We start from the raw sequence: 25195 nt of genomic DNA, 5'->3' as shown, positions 1-25195 counted from the left end.
TATGTTTAGAAAATAGCAACGTTAGGAAATCAGTCACTCTCTAGCAGTTAACCAATCAGAAAGCAGGTCACATCTTGTTAGCTGTATCATATACATTAAACGTCATGAATTCCCTATGGGTTAGCTGACAATTCAGGCATGTGTGTTTTATTTTATGATAACCTCGTGTTCCCTTAAAGAATTATAGTACAACAAATAGATTCATCTTAAAATCCACCAAAATCCTTCACTGGGGCTCGACACAAATTCACCGGACACTTGAACTCTACAGAAGGCTATTCATTCTACAAGATGTATACTTCTTAAAGTGTTTTCAGTGCATCCACAGTAAACTACTCTGGAAAAACTGCAGCAGGAAGCATGTGTCCTGCACAGACACATGGGCAGAAATGCAGCCTGATCTAGTCCACACACTTTTCACTCCAATAGACCAAAAGTCTTGCTTCATTAAATATTTAAATTGCAAGTGGCAGCTCAAGATTTTTAAATCAAAAAGTATTAAAAGTATTTCTACTACTTCTTTTCATTTAGCATATTCTTTAAGGGAGCTGTTCCCATGTATGTACAAAGCAGTAGCAGACTACACAAAGCATTACAAACAGTACATTTCTAGGTATTCTGACAAGTACATGATAAAGTCATGAACTGATCGTTTGTCTTGCTAAAGGCAACTATTTTCTAACCATGCACAAATTTCAGTATCTGTTTGTTACGCACATGTGTTCTTTGAGGGCAGCTCTGGAATAAGTTTTTTAAAACTCTGCTTCTGTTTGCTGCTATCTTTCATATTTAATGTTAAGACTTGGAAAAACAAATACAGGGTTGTGGTTCACTCCTCTGCAAAGGAGAAGCATTAGTTTAGTGCAATTGATTAAGGAATACTTTGCAATATTATAGCTGTAAATGCCAACAGGACAGATCCTGAGCAAACACACTAAGGAAAATAAATTTTCCTCAGAATGGCATCAAACCTGAAGTGCTGTACTGTAATTTCAAGATTTCAGCCTAAGCTGGTGTTTACTCAAAGAGTTGCTTTGCATGAAAATATAATGAGGATTACCCAATTAAACTACTAAATTAATTAGGGTGTTCATTCCTGTGTATATTGTGCTGTCTAATGGGACGCTTCAGACGGAATTCACAGTCCATGCACAGTAAAACAAGGTTGAGGGACTTACCTCTGTACGAGACTGCAGCCTCTTGTTCATTTCATAGATTCGGTACTCTGGTTGCACCATGTATGGTGAGTGTCTCCTATAAAATGGGCCAAAAGGAGAAGAATAGAAAGGGTCATGTGGTGTGCTGGACATCTTGCCTGCTTGCAGAGAATCAAGCTACACAGAGTATCATCAACATCCATACAGAGCACATGGGCTGTGTGTTCTTCACAGTACAAAGTAGCGGCAGGCAGGCAGGCAGGCACACACAGAGACACACACACACATACACACAGACAGACGCACACACACAGAGAGAGAGAACACACTGGCTGGAAACTGCTGTTGGAGCCCTTCTATAGCAGGAGACAGAGAGAGAGAGAGAGAGAGAAGGGGGGGAGAGCGAGAGAGAGAGAGCACAAGCTCCAGAGAGAGACTGGATAGCATCAGGCACCACTGCTTGTTTTTAAAGAAGCAGTTTGTGAAGGGGTCATTTCCTGTCCACACTGTAGACTAGTTCAAAAATATAATTTTCTTCTCAGTCTGACAGAGGTCTAAGGTTTGGTTTTAATTTTTCCCAGCCAGGACCCCTTAGGAACCTGGTAGCAAAGGCTTGTTAGCATATAGGTGGTTTAACTGCTGCCTGAGCCAATCACCCTCTCAGAAGACCACACTTGTATAATATCAGAAATGTGATGACTACAAAATACATAAACAAAGGCCACAACAACAACATGCATTTGGAGCCCGGTGAGTCACTTCTAGGAGACTAGAGATCTGGCAGTTCCAAGTGTTTGTGTTTATCTACAGTGGTTTCAAGAGCCTATTACTCTTCTACACGTTTTTTGTTTTCACATTTCAAATCAACAGTTAAAGGATTGTAAGGGGGTTTGGCTCACTGTTTCATCAGAGACTAAAAAATATTGTGAAGAGAGAATTTGCACAGAGAAATAATCTCAGTAATACACTTCACGCAACAGAGAACACTCAAATGCTAATAACATAAACCTCCCAGAAAGATACAAAAAGGAAAGAACTGGGGGGCAGGGGCTGGGGGTATTTAAAGGTGAGGGGGCTATATAAAATAACTGCTGAAAAAACTGTTAAGCAATAAATTATTATAGATAATCTAATGGGTCATTTCAAAATAATAGATCCAGATATTTTCCAAGACTGTTTAAGTACATAAATGTTTGACCAATTGCAGTATATTATAAATAGAAGAAATCTAAAACTGCCCATGGGGAAGGGGCGGAAATCACCACTTAAAAGTGAAGGGTGAAATCTATCTGACTATTAAATTCATATGAAAGTTCTGGAACCTGTAGTGTGTGGATTAAAAAGCGCTTAATATATAGAAAACTGAAATGGGTTAATCTACTACATGGGAGATTAAAAGTTTTTGGGAGGGAAGTTTTTAATACCCCTGTAAAAAGCTTGTTAAGGCAAGGACTGTGTCTTTTTATATTTCTGTAAAGTACCATGCAGATTTACAGCACAGAAAAATTGTAAAAATTATAATAAACAGGGCTGAATTAATTTCTGGTGTAATTTCATTCAACTCAGTGGCATTAAACCAGGGATGGATTTAGCTAATATGAACAAGTTAATGACAATATGAGCAATTTCATACTGCTTTTCATGCATACATCTTTCAGTGCTTTGCAAAGACAGGTAAGTAGTATTATCTCCCATTTCACACATGGGGAAACTGAGGCACAAGCAGTTTCCTGTTTATAACCATGGGAAATATTTTAGCTTCACCCAATGCTATCAACTGGTCCTAGGTTCACTAGAACTTTGACATGGACTATACTTGGCCAACTTTTGTCAGTGAACCTCAGTTTCAGGATTAATTATCAGAGGGGTAGCCGTGTTAGTCTGGATCTGTAAAAGCAGCAAAGAGTCCTGTGGCACCTTATAGACTAACAGACATATAGGAGCATGAGCTTTCGTGGGTGAATACCCACTTCATCGGATGCATGCATGTGGGTATTCACCCACGAAAGCTCATGCTCCTATATGTCTGTTAGTCTATAGGGTGCCACAGGACTCTTTGCTGCTTTTACAGGATTAATTACGAAAGTTTCAGATTATTATCGGTCAAGGAGGGATGAGATAGGAATCAGCTTGGATGCATCAGTAATAATGTTAAGCAGAAAATTTTCCATACATTTTGTAATATTCTATAACATGTTGCCTATTGAGTTGGTTTGTGGATTCCCACAAACTTTCTGTTACTATGTATAAGGACTGGCAGACAATATATGGAGACAATAGGTATTTTACTCCCTCTTAATAATCACTACATATCTATATTGTATCTGTGATATAATTGCCAGAAAATGCTGATCAACTGGCAAGGACCACACTGATGTTATACAAAGTCTGATTCAATTGTGTTACAATGACAGTGACATTACCATATAACATTCAACTGGTACACAACTAAGGGCTTGTCTACACAGTGTATTAGTCTGCACTAAAAGGGTGTAAATTCTAGTGTGCACTAGTATGTTGTGCGCTAATTGGCCCATGTGCACACTGCTGGCACACACTGAAACTTCCCTAGTGCACACTGATATAGTCCCATTTCAAACAGTACTACATTAATGTGCACTAGGGAATTTTCAGTGCACACCAGCAGGGTCCACATGGACCAGTTAGCACGCAACATGCTAGTGAGTACTAGAATGTACATCCCTCTAGTGCATAGTAGCACACCATGGGGAAGTGGGGGGGGGAGGGGAGGAGAGGCAGGGCTCCAGGTAGGGGGGCTCAGGGCTTTAGACCTGAGGGAAGTGCTAGGGCTCAGGACTTCAGCCCTCCAGCTCTGCTTTTGGCCTCTGCCCTGCAGGGGGCACCAGAGCTCAGGGCTCCCCACAGCTCCACTCCCAGTTTCAGTGAGGGGGGGCACATCGGGGTTTGGGGCTTTAGCTATGGGTGGGGGGAATGCTGGGGCTGAAACTGGTGCTCTCCTCGTAGCTAAAACCCTGGCACCTTCCACGGGGCTGAAGCCAGGAAAGGAGTCGTGGGGCTGAAGCCTCGAGCCCGAGTGCTCCCCCTGGTCTAAAGCCCTGAGCCCCAGTAGTCCCAAGGGTCAGAAGCCCTTCCCCCCCCCCAGAGCCCTGACCCCCCCCACACACACCCTGTGGCTGCAGCCCCAACCCCGTTCTTCCCCCACTGAAGCCCTAAGCCCCAGGGCTAAAGCTCCGAGGCAGTACAATACTTGCCGGTTGATTTTTTGGTTTTGTTTTGTTTTGTTTTTTTGTCTCCACTGCTGCCTGATTGATTACTTCTGGTTCCACAGGGTGTCTGGTTGACCAGTAAGTCTGTAACTCTGGTGTTCGTATCTTTGAGGTTCTACTGTACTTCTCTAGCTATCCATATTGTATTGTAGCAAATCCCAACAACCTAACCCAGAGCCTAAAACCAGGGTGACACAGATGTCCAGAAAAAATAACAGTTTTAGCTCTTCAACCATTTACATACACAACTGATTTTCCCCTTCTGTAGGAAAACCTGTTTAACAAACCCCCCATGTAATCAAAACCCTCAACTAATTGAAACTCTGTCATGTTTCCCCACAATTTTCATATCAAATTGACCAACACATAGGATCTGCACCACATTCTGAGCTGGAGGGTTTTTAACCTGCCCTTCAGATGTTTCTCCTAAATAGAACTGCACTTTATTTGCAAATTAAGTCCAGAACAAAAAATAAATTAAAAAAAATTGCCAGCTCCACTGACAGTGTGCACGACATTTCATGGTTTAAAGACTGAACTTCAGACATGGGGCAAAATGTATCAATTTTGAGGAATTTCTGCCCAATCCAAAATTCACCATTTCACAAAATTGCATTTTGCAGCAAAAAGACCATTTTAAATTTTGCTTGTTTCTGCAAAAAATATGGAAGATGAATAAGTATCATGTTTTGCTTTACTGAGAACCTTAACAGGGAGAGAGCTTATGCATCGAGCTCTAATGATGGGCAGAAATGTGTAATTTTTAATACCACCTATTGATTTATTGATAGATTATAAAACCCCATAATCCAGCACTAGCAATTAAATCCCAGGCTGGTTGTCTGTCACCTACAACCTCTCATAGCTTTTCCACTTGCATGTTCTCATCCTGACTAACATCATGCTTGAACCAGTAAATTAAAACACAAAATGAAGAAAAAATAGAGTTACTGGGACTGAAGGTGAATTTGGAGAGGTATATGCTCAGATCTTGTCTCTTTAAAAGTTCTGCAGATCTGTGAATGACTGACAGTTAGGGGGCATTTGGTGACACTCCTTAATCTGGAAAATGGGTTTTCTGCAGCAGAGAGGGGGCATAGGCAGACATGAGGAAGAAAGCAGCCAGTTTCCCCAATCCTGAACATGAACATCTGCATGTGAATGTATGTGACTGAAAGAGAGGGAACTCACAGTATGAGGGTGTGGGTGTGGGTGGGTGTGTCCCCGTCCATCCCCAGGCCAGAGGGCAGAGCCCCATCTACTTTCAAAGTGTCTAGAATTGAGATTTGTCTCCATTACCACATACTAAAGAGTTAAAGTTACCTCAACCAATTAGATGCTTAAAAAGCAGAAGTGTGAAAGTTAAATTAATGCAAGAAAGGAAATAATACTGAAGTAAGAGAGGCCCCAGATTTACTGAGATATAGGCATGGCCTGAAAAAAAATCTGAATTGTGTAGAAGATGAGAATTGCAAAAGCTGGCAAGAGGGGACAAAGGCACCTTTCTTGTTTGCTAGGGAAAGTGTACTGATAAACTAAACAATGGATTTCAAATATTCAGAGGAGCCATAGTATAGCAATAAGCTGGCTAGTGTGTATGTATACTACTGCCCTCTGCTGGATAGAATCAGAACTGCTCCACTGTATGTCATAGCCCCTATCTTTTCCTTTAGTTCAAACAGTAGAAACCTGTGTTTTTTAAGTCTGAGGGTCTCAGTTATATTCCTCACTGCCGCCAAAAGTTCAGAGTAGTCTTTGTTGTGCAATGTGATGACAACTGCATAGTATCCAAGATTTATTACAATATAACAATTGATACATTGGCCAAGAAGCATCAAGGAAGAACTTTCTTCAGGACAAAAACCTGGAGAGAGAAGGGGTGAATGGGAACAGTTCATTCATCCATCCCTGACGTTTGTGCTCTCACACGTGGTCTTTTGCAGCCTTCTGGTTGTTGCTATTATTAGAAGCCTAGGGGAGTTATGTTTCTACCCTGCCAGTTGCTGATCATATTCCTGCATAGACTGCAGTGGAACAGGAGCTGTTCTGTACCACACACAGACACACCTTCCATACCACAACTAGACTTTTGAAATTAATAGTCATTATCTAGCACTGCACAGGTCTGTATACAGTGTCCCTGCCTTCAAGACCTGACAATCTAAGTAACTCTAAAGGTTGCACTAATTTGTTTTTTTTTAAATAACTGGTTGGTAGTAACACAGCAAAGTGACAGAATTGTGAATAAGTCTGATTACTGATGTGTCTCTGCTTGGTATGCAGCACACAAGTCAGTTTGTTAGTACACGAAGTTTATTTAAGGTGGTTTGTAACTGAAGGAAGGAGGAACAAGGGCTGTTCTCCTTTAGCTAAAGATGTATGCCAAATGAAGATAGTGTAACTATGGGTACCTGAAAACAGAAGTCTTGTGAATATTAATTTACAGGAAGGACTGAACCAAAGTGACCTGTTCCACTTTTCTTTTGTTTATATAAAAGTGTAAGTCTTCCCCACAAGAAAAGAAATGGTGGCAAAGTATTTTTATTAGAGCTGTCAATTAATCGCAGTTAACTCATGTGATTAACTAAAAAAAATGAATTGCAATAATCGCAGTTGCAATTGCACTGTTAAACAAGAGAATACCAATTGAAATTTATTCAATATTTTGGATGTTTTTCTACGTTCTCAAATATATTTCACTTTCAATTGCAACACAGAATACAAAGTGTACAGTGCTCACTTAATATAATATTTTTATTACAAATATTTGCTCTGTAAAAATGATAAAAGAAATAGTGTTTTTCAATTCACCTCATAGTGCAATCTCTTTATCGTGAAAGCGCAACTTACAAATGTAATTTTTTTTGTTACATAACTGAACTCTAAAACAATGTAAAACTTTAGCGCCTACAAGTCCACTCAGTCCTACTTCTTATGCAGCCAATTGCTAAGAGAAACAAGTTTGTTTACATTTACGGGAGATAATGCATCCCTCTTCTTATTTGCAATGTCACCTGAAAGTGAGAATAGACATTTGCATGGCACTTTTGTAGCCAACATTGCAAGGTATTTACGTGCCAGATATGCTAAACATTCGTATGTCTCTTCATGTTTTGGCTACCATTCCAGAGGACATGTTTCCATGCTGCTGATGCTCATTAAAAAAATAATGTATTAATTAAATTTATGACTGAACTGCTTGGAGGAGAATTATGTGTCTCCTGTTCTGTGTTTTACTCGCATTCTGCCATATATTTCATGTTATAACACTCTTGGATGATGACCCAGCATGTTGTTGGTTATAAGAACACTTTCACTGCAGATTTGACAAAATGCAAAGAAGGTACCAAAGTGAGATTTCTAAAGATAACTACAGGACTCAACCCAAGATTTAAGAATCTGAAAGTGCCTTCCAAAATCTGAGAGGGACAGAGTGTGGAGCATGCTTTCAGAAGTCTTAAAAGAGCAACACTCTGATGCGGAAACTACAGAACCCAAACCACCAAAAACAAAAATCAACCTTCTGCTGGTGACAGCTCACTCAGATGATGAAAAGGAACATGCATTGGTCTGTACTACTTTGGATTGTTATCGAGCAGAACCCATCATCAGCATGGACACATGTCATCTGGAATAGTGGTTGAAGCATGAAGGGACATATGAATCTTTAGCACATCGATATCTTACAATGCGAGCTACAACAGTGCCATGCAAATGCCTGTTCTCACTTTCAGGTGACATTGTAAACAAGAAGAAGGCAGCATTATCTCCTACAAATGAGGAGACTAGTTTGTCTGAGTGATTGGCTGAACAAGCAGTAGGACTGAGTGGACTTGTAGGCTCTACATTTTTACATTGTTTTATTTTTTATTTCAGTTTTTTTTATATAACTTTACATTTTTAAGTTCAACTTTCATGATAAAGAGATTGCAATCAACTTTCATGATAAAGAGATTGCAATTAACTTAACATTGTATTAAGTTAATTGAAAAAAACTATTTCTTTTATGTTTACAGTGCTACTATTTATAATACAAAATAAATATGTTAGCTCTGTACACTTTGTATTCTGTGTTGTAACTGAAAACATCCAAAAATATTTATATAAATGATATTCTCTTATTGTTTAACAACATGATTAATCACACGATTAATTGTAATTAATTTTTTTAATCGCTTGACAGCCCTATTTTTTTATTAAATGAATTTCGGCTACAGGTCCAAAATTAGTTTACCGAGAACATTCATACAATCACAAAATGAAGTGTGTTTTGTGGCTACAGGAAATTTGCTTATAATTTAAGAAGTCAGTAAAGGTTAGGACATCCAGTCAGGAAACAGAAACAATGCCACATTACCTATAGTAGCTAGCCAGTCACACAGCTCAAATATTGAATTTTAACTGTTTCAGTATTGAATACTGCCATCAGTTACTACAGTGACAGGGGCCCTATAAATAGATAGGTTACACAGGTGAGATTAGCTACTTGCAAACAGTTAATAAATAATCCAGAAGCTGAAAGTTGCATAAATTAAATAATTTTAAACAGTGAATATATTCAAAATAAATTGCACAAACAATAAAATTCACAAACAATTTGTGAACAGAAAAATAGCTAAATTATTACAAAACGTATGCCTGGCTCATCTAGCGTACACTTAAATTTCTATTGGTATGAATGAGATTTTTCCGTTATTAAGGATTATGTTCTCTCACCATTAGAACAGTGCAAGAAACTTTTGTAAACGAGGAAAAAAAAATAGGGGTTAACAATGCATTACAAAGAATGAGATAGCTCACACCTCTCAAGTTATTGTTTCAGGCTTTCTGTAGACTCAGGCAGACTTAGCTATATCAGTTACATTCCGGTCACATTACAAGGGTTCTTTTCACATACATTATTGCTAGAAACACACAAACATATTCTTAGATGAGATTCTGATACCATTACATGACTTCAAGAGTTGGGGCCGTAGGTCCATTCCTATGCCTTAATCCAGCCCTGGTTGGGCATATCTGTGCTAGAAAGGCCTGTGAACCAGTGATAGCACCAGTGGGATTTATTTTTTTAATTCCCCTATGTAGACAAGGCCTTTGTTGATATGATAATAGAAAAGAAGTTGAAATTTTGCTATGCAAATTGATGAATGCTCAACTGAAAAAAGCCTTCAGCGAGCCTACAGATTTCTGAACAGGCAAAACTGTCAGGTTTACATAGATTATACATGTGCAGAAACCTGCAAGTAGGGCGGGGAGGAAAAACGGGTCAGATGCAAATTGGAATAAATGATAGTGACTGAGATGCTACTATGATGGGTCCTCTAAAAATACCGATAGATTAAGTTATCCCCTCTCCAATGAAGCTGTTGTAACCCACTATTCAGTGTGCATTACACATCCCCCTCTCTGACAGATGAACAGAAAACATGGGTCTATTACGGCTCTCAGCTACAGTATGACTTTAGCTCAAGATGTGGAGTTTTATGCTTTATGCTCTGGAAGCCTCAGTTCTGTTCTCAGTGAGCTGACCAAGACCGCAGCCACCTTACTATATTGTTCCACTCTGGGTTGTCCCTGGGTAATGTGAGAGTAAAGTGGATATAAAAAGCTACCAAGTCGCAGATGACTATGCAAGGTAAGTGGCTACACATGGTGCAAAGGAGTGGAGAATGGGTAAACACAGTGAAGTGCTGGCCCAATTGAAATTAATGGGAGTTTTGCCATTGACTACAATGGGATCATCAGTTTACCCAGAACATTTGCCCTTTTGCAGAGCCAACCTGCCTACATTGGACTGATAAAAAGCCTAATATTTAATGTACATACTGTATGCATGCACAGGCATTTGCTGCGTTTTGACTCTCAGGGTAGCCGTCAGGCCTGTTCTCCAAACTTCAGCATCTTCAGGGACTGACTCACTCTCTCTTGTTCTAAGGGATCTCTCTCTTAACCATTCCCCACCTTACCCCCATCTCTTCCAACTACTCCAATGTTCTCACCTTCTCTTTGCGTCTTCCTTCACAGCATCCTCACCTGTCTCTTCTCTCCTTCTCTCCCCAGCATGGGGCTCCATCCCTCCCTCTCTGCTTCCTCCCCCCGCCCCACACTGAGAGCTTGATTGCACCAGGGTCAAGAAGTTGGGTTCAGGGTTGATGTCACTGGTGGTGGTGTTGCTTGATGTTATTGAACCAGTTGAGACTTCTCCACCCTTTTCTGAGTGACTGTTCAACTTACTTAGTTCCACTGGCTTCTCCCCTGAGGCAAAGCATGCAGAGAGTAGTGAATGCTGAGCAGTCAGGCAGGGAAGAGAGCGAGAGGAGGGAATTGCAGTCACTGGCCTCCTGCAACCTCACCCAGCAGCTGAGGAAGTGAACAGCCTGGAGCACCAGACAAAAAGGGAAGTTTTGCTGTTTTTAATATTGGCACATGGGCAGAGAAGCCAGAGAGGTGGTGGAGGAGGCAAAGGAAACAGGGAATAGTTCAAGAGACTGAGCTTCCAGCCAAAAGATGGAAGTCAGGTAAATCAGCACAGAACCGAGGACCAGGGAAATCCAAGTTTACTCTGGCACATCAGTTTCCCTTACGGGGAATCTGAACACGTTAAAGCAAGCACAGAAGCAAAATGCAGGTGGCATAATCACTCAACTTTAATGGGCAGCTTTCTAGAACGTGTGCCCCTTGCAATCTCTCAGCTCAGCCACAAAGTTCTTGAGCTTCCCTCAGTCCCGAGCAGGAATTAACAAAATCTACTTCATTCCATACACTTATACCAAAGATATAACCTAACTCACAGGCACAGTTTAAGCAATCCTTTCACCTACCCATCCTTCCCAAATATGGGAAGGCACAGCCTGATTATAACCGAAACGTAACAGGCATTCAGGGGGAAGGGAGTTGAAGTGTGAGATAAGAAGAAGCTCACTATGGCTAGGGATCCATATGTGAAAACTTTGGCCTAATTTTCACCTATGAAAGTTCAGTATTCCTTCTTGTAGCCTTTTATTTTATTTAAAGTGAATTTTGTAATGAACACCGTGGGTTCAGCTCTGGCAGCTACAGTTTCCAGCTTAACAGAGTGAAAGTCACCTCTGCTACTTGCTTCAGAATTAGAGTCTCTAGAAACACGAAGACCAAAGGTAGTGACCATACAGACATTCACAAGTACAAGGTCTACTCTACACTGTTTTACAAGTTTTATTAAAGTTACAGTTAAAGTTATGATTACCGAAGCCTACAGAAATTCTACAAAGACCTATGCACAAGTTATAAATATAGTTATACTCACATCCTTAACAACAGTGTTAGGGTTTGATGGGTCTCTCATGGCTTGATCATCAGTAGAGGGATGGTTCCTGCTGGAGTCTCCCATAGGGAGCTCAGTTTTCCCATTCTGAGCATCCCCTTTTTATAATGTGATTCTGTCTAAACCTACATTCTGCACATGTCCACAAAAGTGTCAACCCTCTTTTCTCTTATTGGTCTTTGTCTCCTGGATACTTAAGAGACCCCAATTTTCTGCAGACTGTATACATTCTCTTTATTCTCATTAGCATTGACACACAACCTGTATCCTGTGGTTAAGATACACGTCAGAGACAGATGCGCCTTTACAGTATTTTTATGATCTAATATTAATCTTCTGGGTAATTTTTCACATACTTACCAGTTGGAGCCTCTATTCCCATAATCTTAGGGCATCAGGTTATTTTCCAGCCATTTATGTCATCATTTCTTGTCTCCAAGGCTTAAGATAGCTAAGCTAAAGTCCTACAGGTTCTTGCATTTCAGCTTGTTTTACTCATGTCTAATACTTAGTTCCTCTAAATACTGATCAATCTTATACTTTAATAATCCTAGAAATTAACTCTAATTAACATATAATGAATATATATGATATAACATATTGATTAATCATAACATCACACAATAAATGAATAATTACTAAAATCATTGTCTACATTCTACCACCATGCCACTCCAGTGGCAATTTACCTGTTGAAGGCCTAATCCAATGCTCAACTTTCAGCATATAACAGTAAGTGAAAGCTTACTGTATGAGCTAGATTGCATTGGTGCTGGCAAGATCTTGTACAGCTGCTGAGATAGGACTGAGATAACCAGGCTTTTCACTTTTGGAGTCTGATTATGTTACAGGAGTGATATGTTCCATCTTATAAGGGCAGAAGGCTGCCTATGGCTCTCTTCTTTTCTTGGATGATGTTTTACACAGCAAAACAGACTCAAAGCAAAATATATAGCTAATAAAGCCTTGTTTTCTCTAGACTGCATATTATATTTGGTATACATTTTGCTTACACTAGGAAATGACATTCGAATTACCTCTATCCAAACAACGCAGTGTCTCTGTTACATCCTCTCCAAAGTGATAGCATGCCCAGATAACTGGCACAGACTAGTGCCTCATTCATGTCTTTTTAGAGCAAGGGTCCTGATAAGTATCGCCCAGATTTCAGTAGTGGATCATACTAAACCAGACCGAAGATGTGACTCCCATGAAGAGAGCGGCAGAGGGGACAACAACGACGAAAAGGCATTACAGTAACAGTAAGGCCTTTGTTTTAACTTATAAAAGAAAAAGTAGTCATCAAAGCTGCCGCAGGACCCATAGCTCAACCTTTCTGTAGCTTAGCTAGAAACTACAGCACAACACTTCCCACTCTTCTGAGACCACTTGAGACAGGAACATATGCGATGCAACACTTTGATTCTAGGGCTGAGTTACAGTTCTGCAATTTTATTCAAGAATGTGATTTATTCTGTAGTTTTAAATTTAAACCTTGAATGGTTTAGGGGATAGGGGAAAGTTTTGAGGGAGAATCAAGGGACAGATCTTAAACCAGTTACAAAGTTTATTAATAAAAACAAAAACAAACCAGAATGCAATTTTACATTAACAGGATAAGCAACACATATTTTCTTTACTCTTCAGTGCAAACTTCACTTTTTTCCTATAGTTTATGGTGTTTTTCTTTTATATAGATATATATTTAGACATCATTATATAAATATATGCTATACAGCAGCTAGAACAGAGGAGGTAATGGTATGTCCACGGTTAAAGTTGTATTGAGACTTGCTCTTACAGCAGGACAAAAATCCTCCCATTTCACACTTCGATTAAGTGAATTTAGGATAGGATTTCTAAGTGTGTAAGTGACTCAGGAACACAAGTCCCATTGAAAATCAAAGTGTTTTTGTTTGGGCTTTTTAATCCCACATTTAGTCTCCATGTTTACTAACTTTTACAGAGAAAACATTTTTTAATGTTCCCTTGAAAAAACCTTGCGTGGACCAATCTTTCATTTTTAATTTTATTTATTGGCTGCTCCCCCCAGCTAAACAACCCTGGTCCCCAGAGACTCCAAACCTCCTACACACCCTAAAAAAATCTCAAACAGTGGCTACTTTTGAAATATTAAAATTAAAGCTCACCATGATTCCCTTATTCAGACGAATGGAGACAGCAGGAAAACTTATGGAACTGATTTTCCAAGGCTACAGCAGACAGCTTGTATAGGTGTTTGTATCTCCCATAACAATTCTCCCTGCTCCTATGACCCTTATAGCCCCTATTAACAAAAAGTGTTCAAAGGGCAGGAAGGGTGGAAAGCCCAAGTTGTCAGGCACCCATAACTTAAAGCTCATATTTCTGCTCCTGAAGTATTTTCAGCTCAAAATCTCTACATCCTCTTTCTTTTTAAATCTCATTATTTTCGGGGGCCTGACTCACAATCTTCAAATGTTTGTGGCTGGCAATACTGTTTGCAGTCCTGAGAGGCAGCTAAAACCAGGTTCCCTCTAGTGAACTTCCTGTGGTCCCCTAGAGCAGTGGTCTCAACCCGGGGTATGGGTACCCCTGAGGGTGTGCAGAGGTCTTCCAGGGGGTCTATCAACTCATCTAGAGACTTGCCTAGTTTTACAACAGGCTACATAAAAAGCATTGGCCAAGTCAGTATAAACTAAAATGTCATACCAATGATGACTTGTTTATACGGCTCTGTATACTATACACTGAAATGTAAGTACAATATTTATATTCCAATTGATTTATTTTATAATTATATAGTAAAAAATGAGAAAGTAAGCAATTTGTCAGTAATAGAATAGTGTGACATTTTGTATTTTTATGTCTGATTTCGGAAGGAAGTAGTTTTTAAGAGAGGTGAAACTTAGGGGTACACAAGACAAAATCAGACTCCTGAATGGGGTACAGTCATCTGGAAAGGTTGAGAGCCACTGGACTAAAGGTAAAGCCATGAGCAGGTCCATCAGACATGAACTTCTGCTGCAGAAGGCTAGGACCTCCCACTTAGCCTTGGACAGCTTGGAGGTGGATAATGAAAACTTTCTCCTCTGCCAACAGTTCCACTTGCATTCTCTGTCCCTTAGCTCCATCCTTCCCCCACCACAGCCATTCTTCCCAGGACTGTGTTCATTGAGATATCACTTGTAGGTGATTAAAGGGGGGTTAATTGAGCCTGAGGAGGGGACTAATGTATGGAACATAGAGAGGGTGCTGAGTGACTTAACTAGCTGGTTCTTAGCTTTTTACAGTATGCAGTCTAGCACCCTTAAATCTAAATTAATGAATTATTTTTGTGTGGGGCTGGGAATGTATGTCATACATATAATGTAACATGACCCACTGTCAACATCACAGAGGAACAACCATAGAAATACTGCACTGAAATAATTTTCCCTTTTCATATCATAACATCACAGAAGCATAGTAATGGGCTCACTGAGACTTGTAGTACATTGCTTTTGCATCATAATCTCACATAGTAATGGCATTGTAATTAGGGGAGGACTGTTCCCAAAAGGTTTGAGGTACAGTCCAATTCAGTTAAACCTCTACAAGCACAGATGCTTATCTCACTTTATCCTACGTAAAGTCTCCTCCTCACCATCAACCCTCTCTATAGCCTCTCTCTACCCTGTCTTTCTCCCACTCCAACTATAGCCTTCTCCTAACCCTCTGCTCTATCCATCCCTCACCTTTCTTCCTCTCTCTCCAGCTATAATCTGTTCCTTACCTGATACATCACATCCCGAATCAAATCAATTGCATTCTTATCTCTTTCTATTTTAGATATTTTCCAGTGCAATTACTAATCCCTCCCCTGACACCCTGTGTATTTCCCCCCGTATACAACACTCTGTTCTTTCCCCCACCCAAGGTCTGTTCTTCTTCCAGCACTCTCCCCCAACCTATCACAAACCTTTGCTTATCTCTCCCCACCCCGAGCCCATGAGAGGGTCTCACAGCAGGTCTGGCAAAATGCTGGGTAAGCTGCAGAGCTCAAGCCTTGTTTGGTCATAACATTCCAATGATGCATTGTGCATCTGCAACCCCATGGAAACCCTGAAGTATATAAAATATGGCAATGGCAACCAGCCCAGAGGAAATGATCAGAGCTGCTGATGCTCTGCCAAGGACTTTGTGAGAGATCAGCAAAGGTAAGAGGGAGCCTGTTGGAAACCAGCAGGGTGGGAGAGACATGACATCAGTGATGAGGGTATTATATTTAAATTAATCCAGACAGTCAAAAAGACTTTATGCTTTGGGGGCAGAGGGGAGAGAGATTTATTTATTTTGGCAGAGGGAAAAGGGAAGAAAGAATTTTAGGATATATTATTGCTAGTTTATATTAAAGCATCACTATACAAACACTTTTGGACCAAATTTTGATGTAAGATACATATGTTTAAGTCTGGAATAAGGTTGTTGAAGTCAGAGAATTCCTAGAGAAACTGGGATCAAAATCTGACCATCTAGATTTAAGTCATTTTTCATTCAAATACATATTTATTCTAGCAATTGTAACACCACGTTTCAGTCAAATAGGATATGAAACTCCACTGCTACTGAATAACAGGGCTGGGTGAATTGATAGAGATAAAATTAGAGCCATCCCATCATTGTACCTTCCCCCATTTTTGGAACAGACCTTGACTCAAGCTCCACCTATGCCCAGGTTCTGAAATGTTGAAACTCAAATTTTAAACTTTAGTTCTGACCTCTGTCTTGGACCAGAATTGGAAGCTGCAGAGGTCACACAAAAAACTTGTTTTCAAGAAATTCCCAGAACTAATATGCAGAATGAGATTCCAAAAGTTCTAATGAGCTTCAAACAAGCATCCAAAGTTTTGAATGGGTACCAGAATCCACAGTCCAGCCTTTTCAGGTTTCCTTTTCATTGCTGAAAACTAGGGTTTACAATGAACACCAAACTCAAATGGTAATTTCAGCATCAAATCAATAAAAGCACATTATATTGGATAACTTTAAAAAGCTATAACAACTCAGGGGCCTAAAGCATTTTTCTGCTGACTGTTGCAAATCAACCCCAGTTTACATGCCAGTGGCTAAGGTCACAATGCCATTACATTTGTAAGCTATGCAATCTGGGGATATGGACACAAATTTAGCTCCCAATATCAATTTCTTCTGATCCCATATCCCTCTGTATCTTCTGTCTCCAATCCACTGCAGGGCAAATGTCTGCAGAGGGTGGCCTCTATGGTCACGCTGAAGGGTTTGGATTTACTTAGGTTGCAGAGGTCAATATGTTATATCAAACCAAAAAGGGAAAATCGTACAGTGCAGTTTTTGTTTGCTAGGAGCTTCTCTAGCTAATAACTAGAAGAACAGCTGCCGTGCTGTGTGATGCAGACATACTGTATATGCTGTTACCATTTTACATGCATAGTATCTAAAAGTCACACATTTTGTTCATTTTTACAATTTTGAAACTAAGTTAGTACTTTTATTTTCCCCACCTTCTACAAAAATCAGGCAGGGAACCTACAGACAACAGCCTGTATTTTACAACCCGTTTTTTATTCAGCTCTGAATGCTAAACACCTTTCAAAATCAAGCGTCTTATACACATGTCTAAATCAAGATTTAGGAACTTAACTTTAAGCACCCATTTTTTAAAAATGTTGGCTCTATTACATTGTTGTTCCTTTTCAACCTGAGTGGCTAGTCAAAGTTTGGGACCCTGTGATGTTCCAGTTGGAAGTAGAAATTGATGGAGCCAGGCATTTTCTGTGATGCAATCTTGTTTATGTACAATGAACATAGAAAGTCCTGTCTCTCTGAATGCAGAAGGAATTGGAACAAAAGGAGCATTTTCTCACCTTACCTTACCAAACCTCTTTATCCAATACCAGACCCAAAAGCTCGCTCTCTCTAGCTTTTTCCAGGGTCATTCTGTGCTTACAGGCTTCTGGCTGGCTATCTTGCCTCTCCCTCTCTCTCTCTCTTCTTTTCTTTCTTCAGTTTCTGAAGGTATTAGCATACGCCTTTAACATCTAATTATAACCTATATTACATATAAAACCTCTACCTTCAAAAAAATCAAAGTAAAAAAGTTAGGCAATTAAAGTTACTTATTCAATTTGTCTGTGAACTCTTCAGAATTGCATATTTTCATTCTGTTTTTATTTGTGTGGATACAGTGCAATGAAATATACTGAAGCATGCTGACAGTACTGAAATGTAATGATCAAAATCAAACTGTGGTATACAACATACCCACCCCAAAATACAGCTGTTAATTGTTTTAAGCTCTCCGATGGAATTAATGAATAGGAACAACAATAATGTGGTTTTGAAAATACCATTTCTTTAAAGTAGAATTTAGAACGTCTGGACCAAACAAGACACTAAGTAGAAAATTTGTGATAAGGATAATTGTTGCTAACCCAGGTCAGATTTTCACACAGTAGTTCAGAGGGTTGGACTGTGACAGAATGATAGTTAATATGATTTGTGGGAATTAGGTACGTTAAAGAAATCTACTTTAACTGGATATTTCTTGACCTTTAAGAGATTGCATTAGGAGGTTTTTCACCTAAGCAACCTTAATGGTTACCAAAGATTTGTTTGTTGGAATATATACACAATCAATACAACCAATATTTGTATATAATTACATACAAAAACTACATTAAAAAGATAGTTATTAGGGTCCTTCAGTTTTCCCTCTGCCTTCCACATAACATGCTCCCTGACCATAAAGACTCCATCTAGAGCAGTGGTTCTCAGACATTTGTATTGGTGACCCCTTTTACTTAGCAAGCCTCTGAGTGTGACCCCCTTTATAAATTAGAAACAGTTTTTATATTTAACATTATTATAAATGCTGAAGGTGAAGTGGGGTTTGGGGGTGGAGTCTGACTGCTCAGGACCTCTCCTCCCCCCCGAGGGGTCACAACCCCCAGTTTGAGAAGCCCTGACCTAAAGCATGGTCCCCAATCAGACAATGGACATAGAGATTTCAGTTAAGTGACTGTATATATAGCACTGTTCTAGCCATAGCTTTGTGGCTGTGGAGAGGGTGAGAGCTATATGCCCCAGGGCAGGACTTATATGGTTTGAGTTCTGAAAGACTCCTCATGTCTCTGTGGTTTAGAATTTTAAAGCAATACCCAGCAGTCTCACTATGTACAGTATATGTGGCTAAGAATGACTCCCCCACCCTCCCACCGATGACTGGAAGTAGAAGCAGATGCTCAGGAGGGGACATGCATAACTGGGAATCTCTCAGACAATTTTTGAGATATACTAGCCCTGTTATGCCTTATTCACTGAACATCAACCAAACCCCACACTGGATACAGAATTACCAATTTCCTCCTAGGTTGTTCTAGTGAACTCAACAACATAGCATCTAGACCCCACAAAGAAACCCTTACAAGTCTGTGCTGAGGTACCAAAGTATAATTATCCCCATTTTACAGATGGGGAACTGAGGCTCAGGGAGATTAAGGCTAAAATTTGCAAGTTTTCACTAATATGAGCTACTTAGGGCCTGATTTTTCAGAGATGTTGAGTATCTGCAGCCCCCGTGGATTTCAGCTGCAGTGAGAATGTTCAACACTTCTAAAAATCAGGCCCCAGGTGTCTGAAGTTGGGCACCCAGAAAATGAGGATACACGGTTAATCATCATCCTTTTGGGAAACATAACATAGGACACGTGCAGCAGACACTGAGAGAATACCAAGTTCCAGGTCTCCTACGTCTCAGTGAACTACCTTCACCACAATACCATCTTCTTTTCTCCTCCAACCCTCTCCCTCATAAATTCACATCTTCCAACTTCTGCAACAAAAAAATTTAGGCCGCCAAAGAAAGCAGCTTGAAGCACTTAAAAAAAAGTGATTCTTTCTTTGAGCATTCAAGGCACTGAATAAGGCAGAGATCCTGTGGAAAAAAATGTTGGGAAGCCTTGGAAAGAAGGAATCTGTCTCCCAGCCTTAAATGAGGTGGGATTAGGAGTGAGTAACCTGCCTGGGCACTTGGTCAGAGGGAAGTAAGTTGTGAGTCCTCTTCCCCAGAGAGTTGTGTAAAGGGACTGCTGTGGGCCCCGAATAGAACTGAATGGCCTGAGCGCTGCCAGGCTGGGTTACATTGTCTATTCTAGATACAAATTGAATATAGTTTTAGAAACAAAATGATAAAACACCAATATAATGTTATTTCCATGTTGCCTAAGTAGTGCTGTAAAATCTACTGATTTCAGAGCTGATAAACAGATGTATCAAAATCTAATAAAATTACACATGTTTTTGTTATGAGGGACTTCTATGAACACAGATTTCAATGTGGCACACACAGGTAATTGACCAGTTTCAGTTTTTGACACAAAAATACAATGAGGATTTTTCCCTCTGGATTTTAACTGCAGAAAAAAGAGGCTGTCACTTAAACTTTATCCTCCTTTTCCCTCCCACCTTCCCGCTCCCCATCCCTCCCAAACCCCACATGAACACACATAGATCATGTCTGGCTCTAAATGTAAATATACAGCAGTAAAACAACAGAGCTAAAATTAAAAGACAAGTCCAAGGAACAAAAACAGCCAACAAATGTATCTTGTTAGACTGCACTCAGAACAAGGTTTTTATCAGGAATGTTGTTGTCAGCGAACACCAGAATAATTTTCTCCTAATAAATTTCTATCTTGTGCAGAGAAGCTAAAATTCAGCCAGTAAGAGGCAAACTCTTGGGGTATGACTCAGTCACTTCTGCTACCACTGGATTAGATGTGTGTCCACGTTTCAAAATACAGTGAGCCAATAGATCTCATCAAAGGGCTTTGGGGTATTTTTTAAAACACAGTAGTGTAAAAGCTTAACATTTACTTTAAAAGATTTGGTGCTTTTGGTTATTGCAGACTTTTCCTTTTAATTCAGAGGAAGGGAGTATGCATAATTTCACATTCCCTGCAAAGCTGAAGGAAAAATAGTGGTCTAAATAGGACTTTATCTTCTTGTCGTTGCTGCTTTGATTCATGGAAATTAAAATACATTATGTTTTTATATTGCATTCCTTGCAATTCCTCTGAAATATTTATTCTCTCCCCTTAAAAATGTCAGCAAAAATAAATGTGTGTTAGGATATTAGCGGATTAGTTCAGTCAAACAGTGCTAATTATAGGTTTAATTGCTTATATATGAAAATCATTTATTTAAATTAGCTGCATCAAACATACAGTGTGCCCAAATACTGAAACATTGTGATACTGGAAACTAGGTTTGTTTGTTCCCCCCCCCCCCACCCGAAAACAGGACATGCAAAAAATGAAGAACAATGTCCCTCTATGTACTGATCAGCAAATGCGTTTAACCCCCAAGCTCCCTCCTCCTCTCCCCCTGGGGTCAGAGAACAGCCTCATTTGAACAATGACTAATGGAATGCATTGAAATGTGTGGGGGGTTGCAAGGAGAAATACTATTCGAGCCAACAAACTTATTTCATTTGTGATTTAGAGGGACACTGCACCTTTTCCCCGAACTTCTCCAGGGAAAGAATGAATGGCCATCTCAAGGTTATGTAAGAGTTGATATTTGGGATGGAAGACATTGTACCACATTAGGTTTTAAATAAATAGGGTTTTTGTCATGTCACAGGAATTCTGCAAAGCAAAAACATTGCTTAAACGGCACAAAATCCAGTCAGAGACATTCAGGACTAAGGTGAGTACAGCAGTGATGAAATGCATGTTTATGAATGAACAAATACATTGTATTAATACACAGACTGATAATATTACTACAGGAGGTGGGATGGACTTGTGTTCTGATTTGAGAAGGAAAAAAAGAGGGAAAAGCCAAGGAAGCCTACTGATTTTTACCATCAGGAAAGCCTAGGTAATTAACATACTGAGGAGTGCCTGGCTGCCAAGCCCTCCGTCTTGTGGTGACAAAAGAATGCATATGAGACATTTTTATAAAATGAACAAAGAGAAGCAGAAGAGCTGGTACTTCCCCAGGTGAGACATATCAAGTTTTCATGTTCCATGTCTCTGCTCCTTCAGCAATCAAGTTGTATCTGAACGTTACTGCATTTTTCTAAAACTTCATGTTGATATTAAGCTCCAGTATTCTCAACATTATGGAAGTACAAACACAGCAGCAAAGCCTGGTGGCTGCAGAGAGCTCCTCTTAATTTAATAAGGGTTTTTAAACAGAATGCTATGCACCATTGACTGTGCAGGAAAGCTATTTTTGCTGCAGAAGTTCCCAGCTCATGCATATCCTTGTACACGTCTCTATGCATTCCCTCCCTCCCGTCCCCTTTTCCTGCTGAGAGGGTCACATGGCCATAGGAGAGCCTGACCCCCTATTTACATTTCAGTGTGCAGATTACACACTGAAGAATAGTACTACAGTTTACTGCTTCCCATTTTTTAAAAAAAACTTTAAAATTCTAGTTTGTATGAGTCTCTCTTTGCATGCAGCTTGCAATTTTTAAAAAAAATTTTAGTTTGGCGTAAGAATTCATTCTGAGTTAGGATGCGCCTATATAAACAATAGTATATTTCAGTTTTGTGCTGTATAGTGCCTTGCACTTGAGATCTCACAATGTGAAAATGTTTACAATCTTTACCAATTTTGTAGATGAGTACACAGGCAGAGAGAGGTTACGATTTACCTGAGATCACACAATGAATCAGTGACAGACAGAGCTGGGAAAATGCTCTTACTCTGGAGTCCCAGCTAACTGTTCCCTAGTCTGATTACTAGATGCTCCTGTCTCCCCTTAAATACTCTAGCACACACATAAAAACAGACTGTGTGGTGTTTCAGCAGAAATACTATCAGAAAACCATAGTGTATGTAAAAAGGGGCCATAAGGAGATGTTGTTTCAAATTTAGAAAGAGCATATTGGTGAGACTTCCCTGAGCTTCAATCTCAATTGAATGGATTTCCATTGTGATCAGGAAACAGCATAGTAAGAGTGAGACTTGGAGATGCACAGCCTCAGGGGATTTATGTGGTTATAGCTCTAGATGATCCTGTAACAGGTTGGAAATGAGATACAAAGGGCTCTATTCTGCCCTCGTTTACACAGCACTTAACTTCAGATTTTCATGCCACTTAAACAAGAATGTCACATAAAGCATCTCACTCATTTAAAATGATACAAACTATTCTCCCATCAAGATTATCCCATGCAGCTCAGATCATGTTACATTTACATAAACAGAGATGGGCTTTGGAAAACTGGGACAGAGATTAAAATAGAGGCTGTGAGAAAATTAAGCCAAATTCTCTTCAATGCTCAGAAGTATGCAGGCAAATTAGGCATAGCAATTAGAACTTCTCTAGTAGTTTGTTTACATGTGTATTTATCAGTACACATAGGTGTGTTGTACTGTAGTTTATATAAATGTACAACCTGCACTTTTTCACTAGGAATCTACTGGAACTTTCAAAATGTCATGCTCTTAAAAAAAATCTGCTGTTGTGTACGTACATACAATATTGAGAATAAAGGGGATGGATATGCATTTTGTTATCAGAATTAAATGTTTCCTGTACTTATGTATATAGCACTGCCATTAAGAAAAATATTTGCCAGTTACCAAGCAGAGGTATGAGTTATCCTTATTTCCCCCGGATATTAAATGTAGAGAAATACCATGTCATCTTTATCTCCATTTCTACTGTGTGTGGTAATGTGGCAAATGTTGACTTTGAAGAAAAGCTATTATACAGTGTGTGTAGCACACAACATTTTATGCTAAATCCCACTTGAATATATTAGTGTGTCTAATACACTAGCCTGTATATATTATATATATATATATATATAATATATATATTATACTAGCCTGCTGTACTACCCACCAAGGACTTTTACCGTCTAACGGTAAAACAAACACACTCCAGACAACTGAAAGAGAAGGATTATCTGGGTATAATATTTTTATGCATACCAAAGACTGGGAATGGTTGGGTCATTACACCAAATGAATCTATTTCCCTATGTTAAGTTCTCCTCACACCTTCTATGGGCCATCTTAATTATCACTTCAACAATTTTTTTTTCCTCCTGCTAACGATAGCTCATCTCAATTGATTAGACTCTGCCTGTTGGTATGCATACTTCCACCTTTTCATGTTCTCTGTATGTATAAATATCCCCTGTCTGTGTGTTCCATTCTATGCATCCAAAGAAGTGAGCTGTAGCTCACGAAAGCTCATGCTTAAATAAATTTGTTAGTCTTTAAGGTGCCACAAGTACTCCTGTTTTTTTTTTTTTTGCGGATACAGACTAACACGGCTGCTACTCTGAAACCTACATTAAGACAGGATACCAGCTACAGGTGTGATTTTATTCTCCAGTAGGATCGAGGATAATTCTACTCTTATGTAGGCACAAACTGTACAACTCTCAAAGTCAACAGTAGTTTCAAGTACAATTGCCATGGGCAGAATTTGGGACTCTCTGTGACCTTTTATTGCTGTGCTCTTCATGATCAATCAAGAATTTATCTGGTATTTACCTTGACTCCTTTTAATTTATGACTATTTTGTAATATTGCTTTTATATTTGTTGGATAGTTTTAGGACATACCTACTTCAGAATGTTCCATTTGGAAAATATATAGGTTACCAGAACATGAATATAGAGATATTTTGTACTGACATGGTTGTGAAGTGTAAAGTGTACTTCATTTGTCTGTGAAAATCTCAAAAGCTTCTGTTTGGGATCAGTTTCATTTGATGTTTATCCAAAGTAGAGCTAAGCAAATACTTGGGCGGGAGAGGGGGCATTTGTGAATATTCACTCAAACATTTTGAATTTTACTCAACTGTTTTCATGCTCCATCATTTTCACTGTCCAAAATGTTATAGCAACATGTGCACTAGCAGAAGTATTCAAAGCTACAGCAAATTGCAAGATAATATTGGGTAATTATTGTGGCACCTTATAGACTAACAGACGTATTGGAGCATGAGCTTTCATGGGTGGGTGAATACCCACTTCGTTGGATGCATGTAGCCATTACATGCATCCGACAAAGCGAGTATTCACCCACGAAAGCTCATGCTCCAATACGTCTATTAGTCTATAAGGTGCCACAGGACTCTTTGCTGCTTTTACAGATCCAGACTAACACGGCTACTCCTCTAATACTTGAGTCTAAGGGTATGTCTACACTACAGGATTATTCCGATTTTACATAAACTGTTTTTTTAAAACAGATTGTATAAAGTCGAGTGCACGCGGCCACACTAAGCACATTATTTTGGCAGTGTGCGTCCATGTACCGAGGCTAGCGTCGATTTCCGGAGTGTTGCACTGTGGGTAGCTATCCCGTAGCTATCCCATAGTTCCCGCAGTCTCCGCCGCCCGTTGGAATTCTGGGTTGAGATCCCAATGCAAAAAACAGTGTCGTGGGTAATTCTGGGTAAATGTCATCACTCAATCCTTCCTCCGTGAAAGCAATGGCAGACAATTATT

The 25195-nt window shown here is 39.5% G+C and overlaps 1 protein-coding gene and 1 long non-coding RNA gene across 14 annotated transcripts in view; one reads left to right on the top strand and one right to left on the bottom strand.

Moving 5' to 3' along the window:
• The window catches only part of LDB2 (LIM domain binding 2), a 273724-nt gene extending 258002 nt beyond the window's left edge, over positions 1–15722 (bottom strand). For 3 of the 13 annotated variants that reach the window (XM_039541711.1, XM_039541718.1, XM_039541721.1), the window contains exon 1: positions 1179–1732. In XM_039541711.1, coding sequence (XP_039397645.1) covers positions 1179–1310 — 132 coding nt within the window. In that variant the 5' untranslated portion in view covers positions 1311–1732. Of the gene's footprint in view, positions 1–1178; positions 1741–11690; positions 11710–13858; positions 13996–15648 lie in introns of those variants that run through there. The other 10 variants (XM_039541712.1, XM_039541722.1, XM_039541723.1 and 7 more) reach the window with 8 other exon arrangements.
• Positions 15723–15811: 89 nt separating this feature from the next.
• LOC120406680 lies at positions 15812–24232 on the top strand. Its single transcript, XR_005599473.1, has 4 exons — positions 15812–15886; positions 21351–21416; positions 21499–21712; positions 24001–24232. It is a non-coding gene; the product is annotated as an uncharacterized LOC120406680 (long non-coding RNA).
• Positions 24233–25195: the final 963 nt, after the last annotated feature.

Source organism: Mauremys reevesii, linkage group 5, assembly GCF_016161935.1.
Source record: "Mauremys reevesii isolate NIE-2019 linkage group 5, ASM1616193v1, whole genome shotgun sequence".
Taxonomy (NCBI): Eukaryota; Metazoa; Chordata; order Testudines; family Geoemydidae; genus Mauremys; species Mauremys reevesii.
Note: the sequence above shows the minus strand (reverse complement) of the source record. Positions and strands in the feature narration are given on the sequence as shown.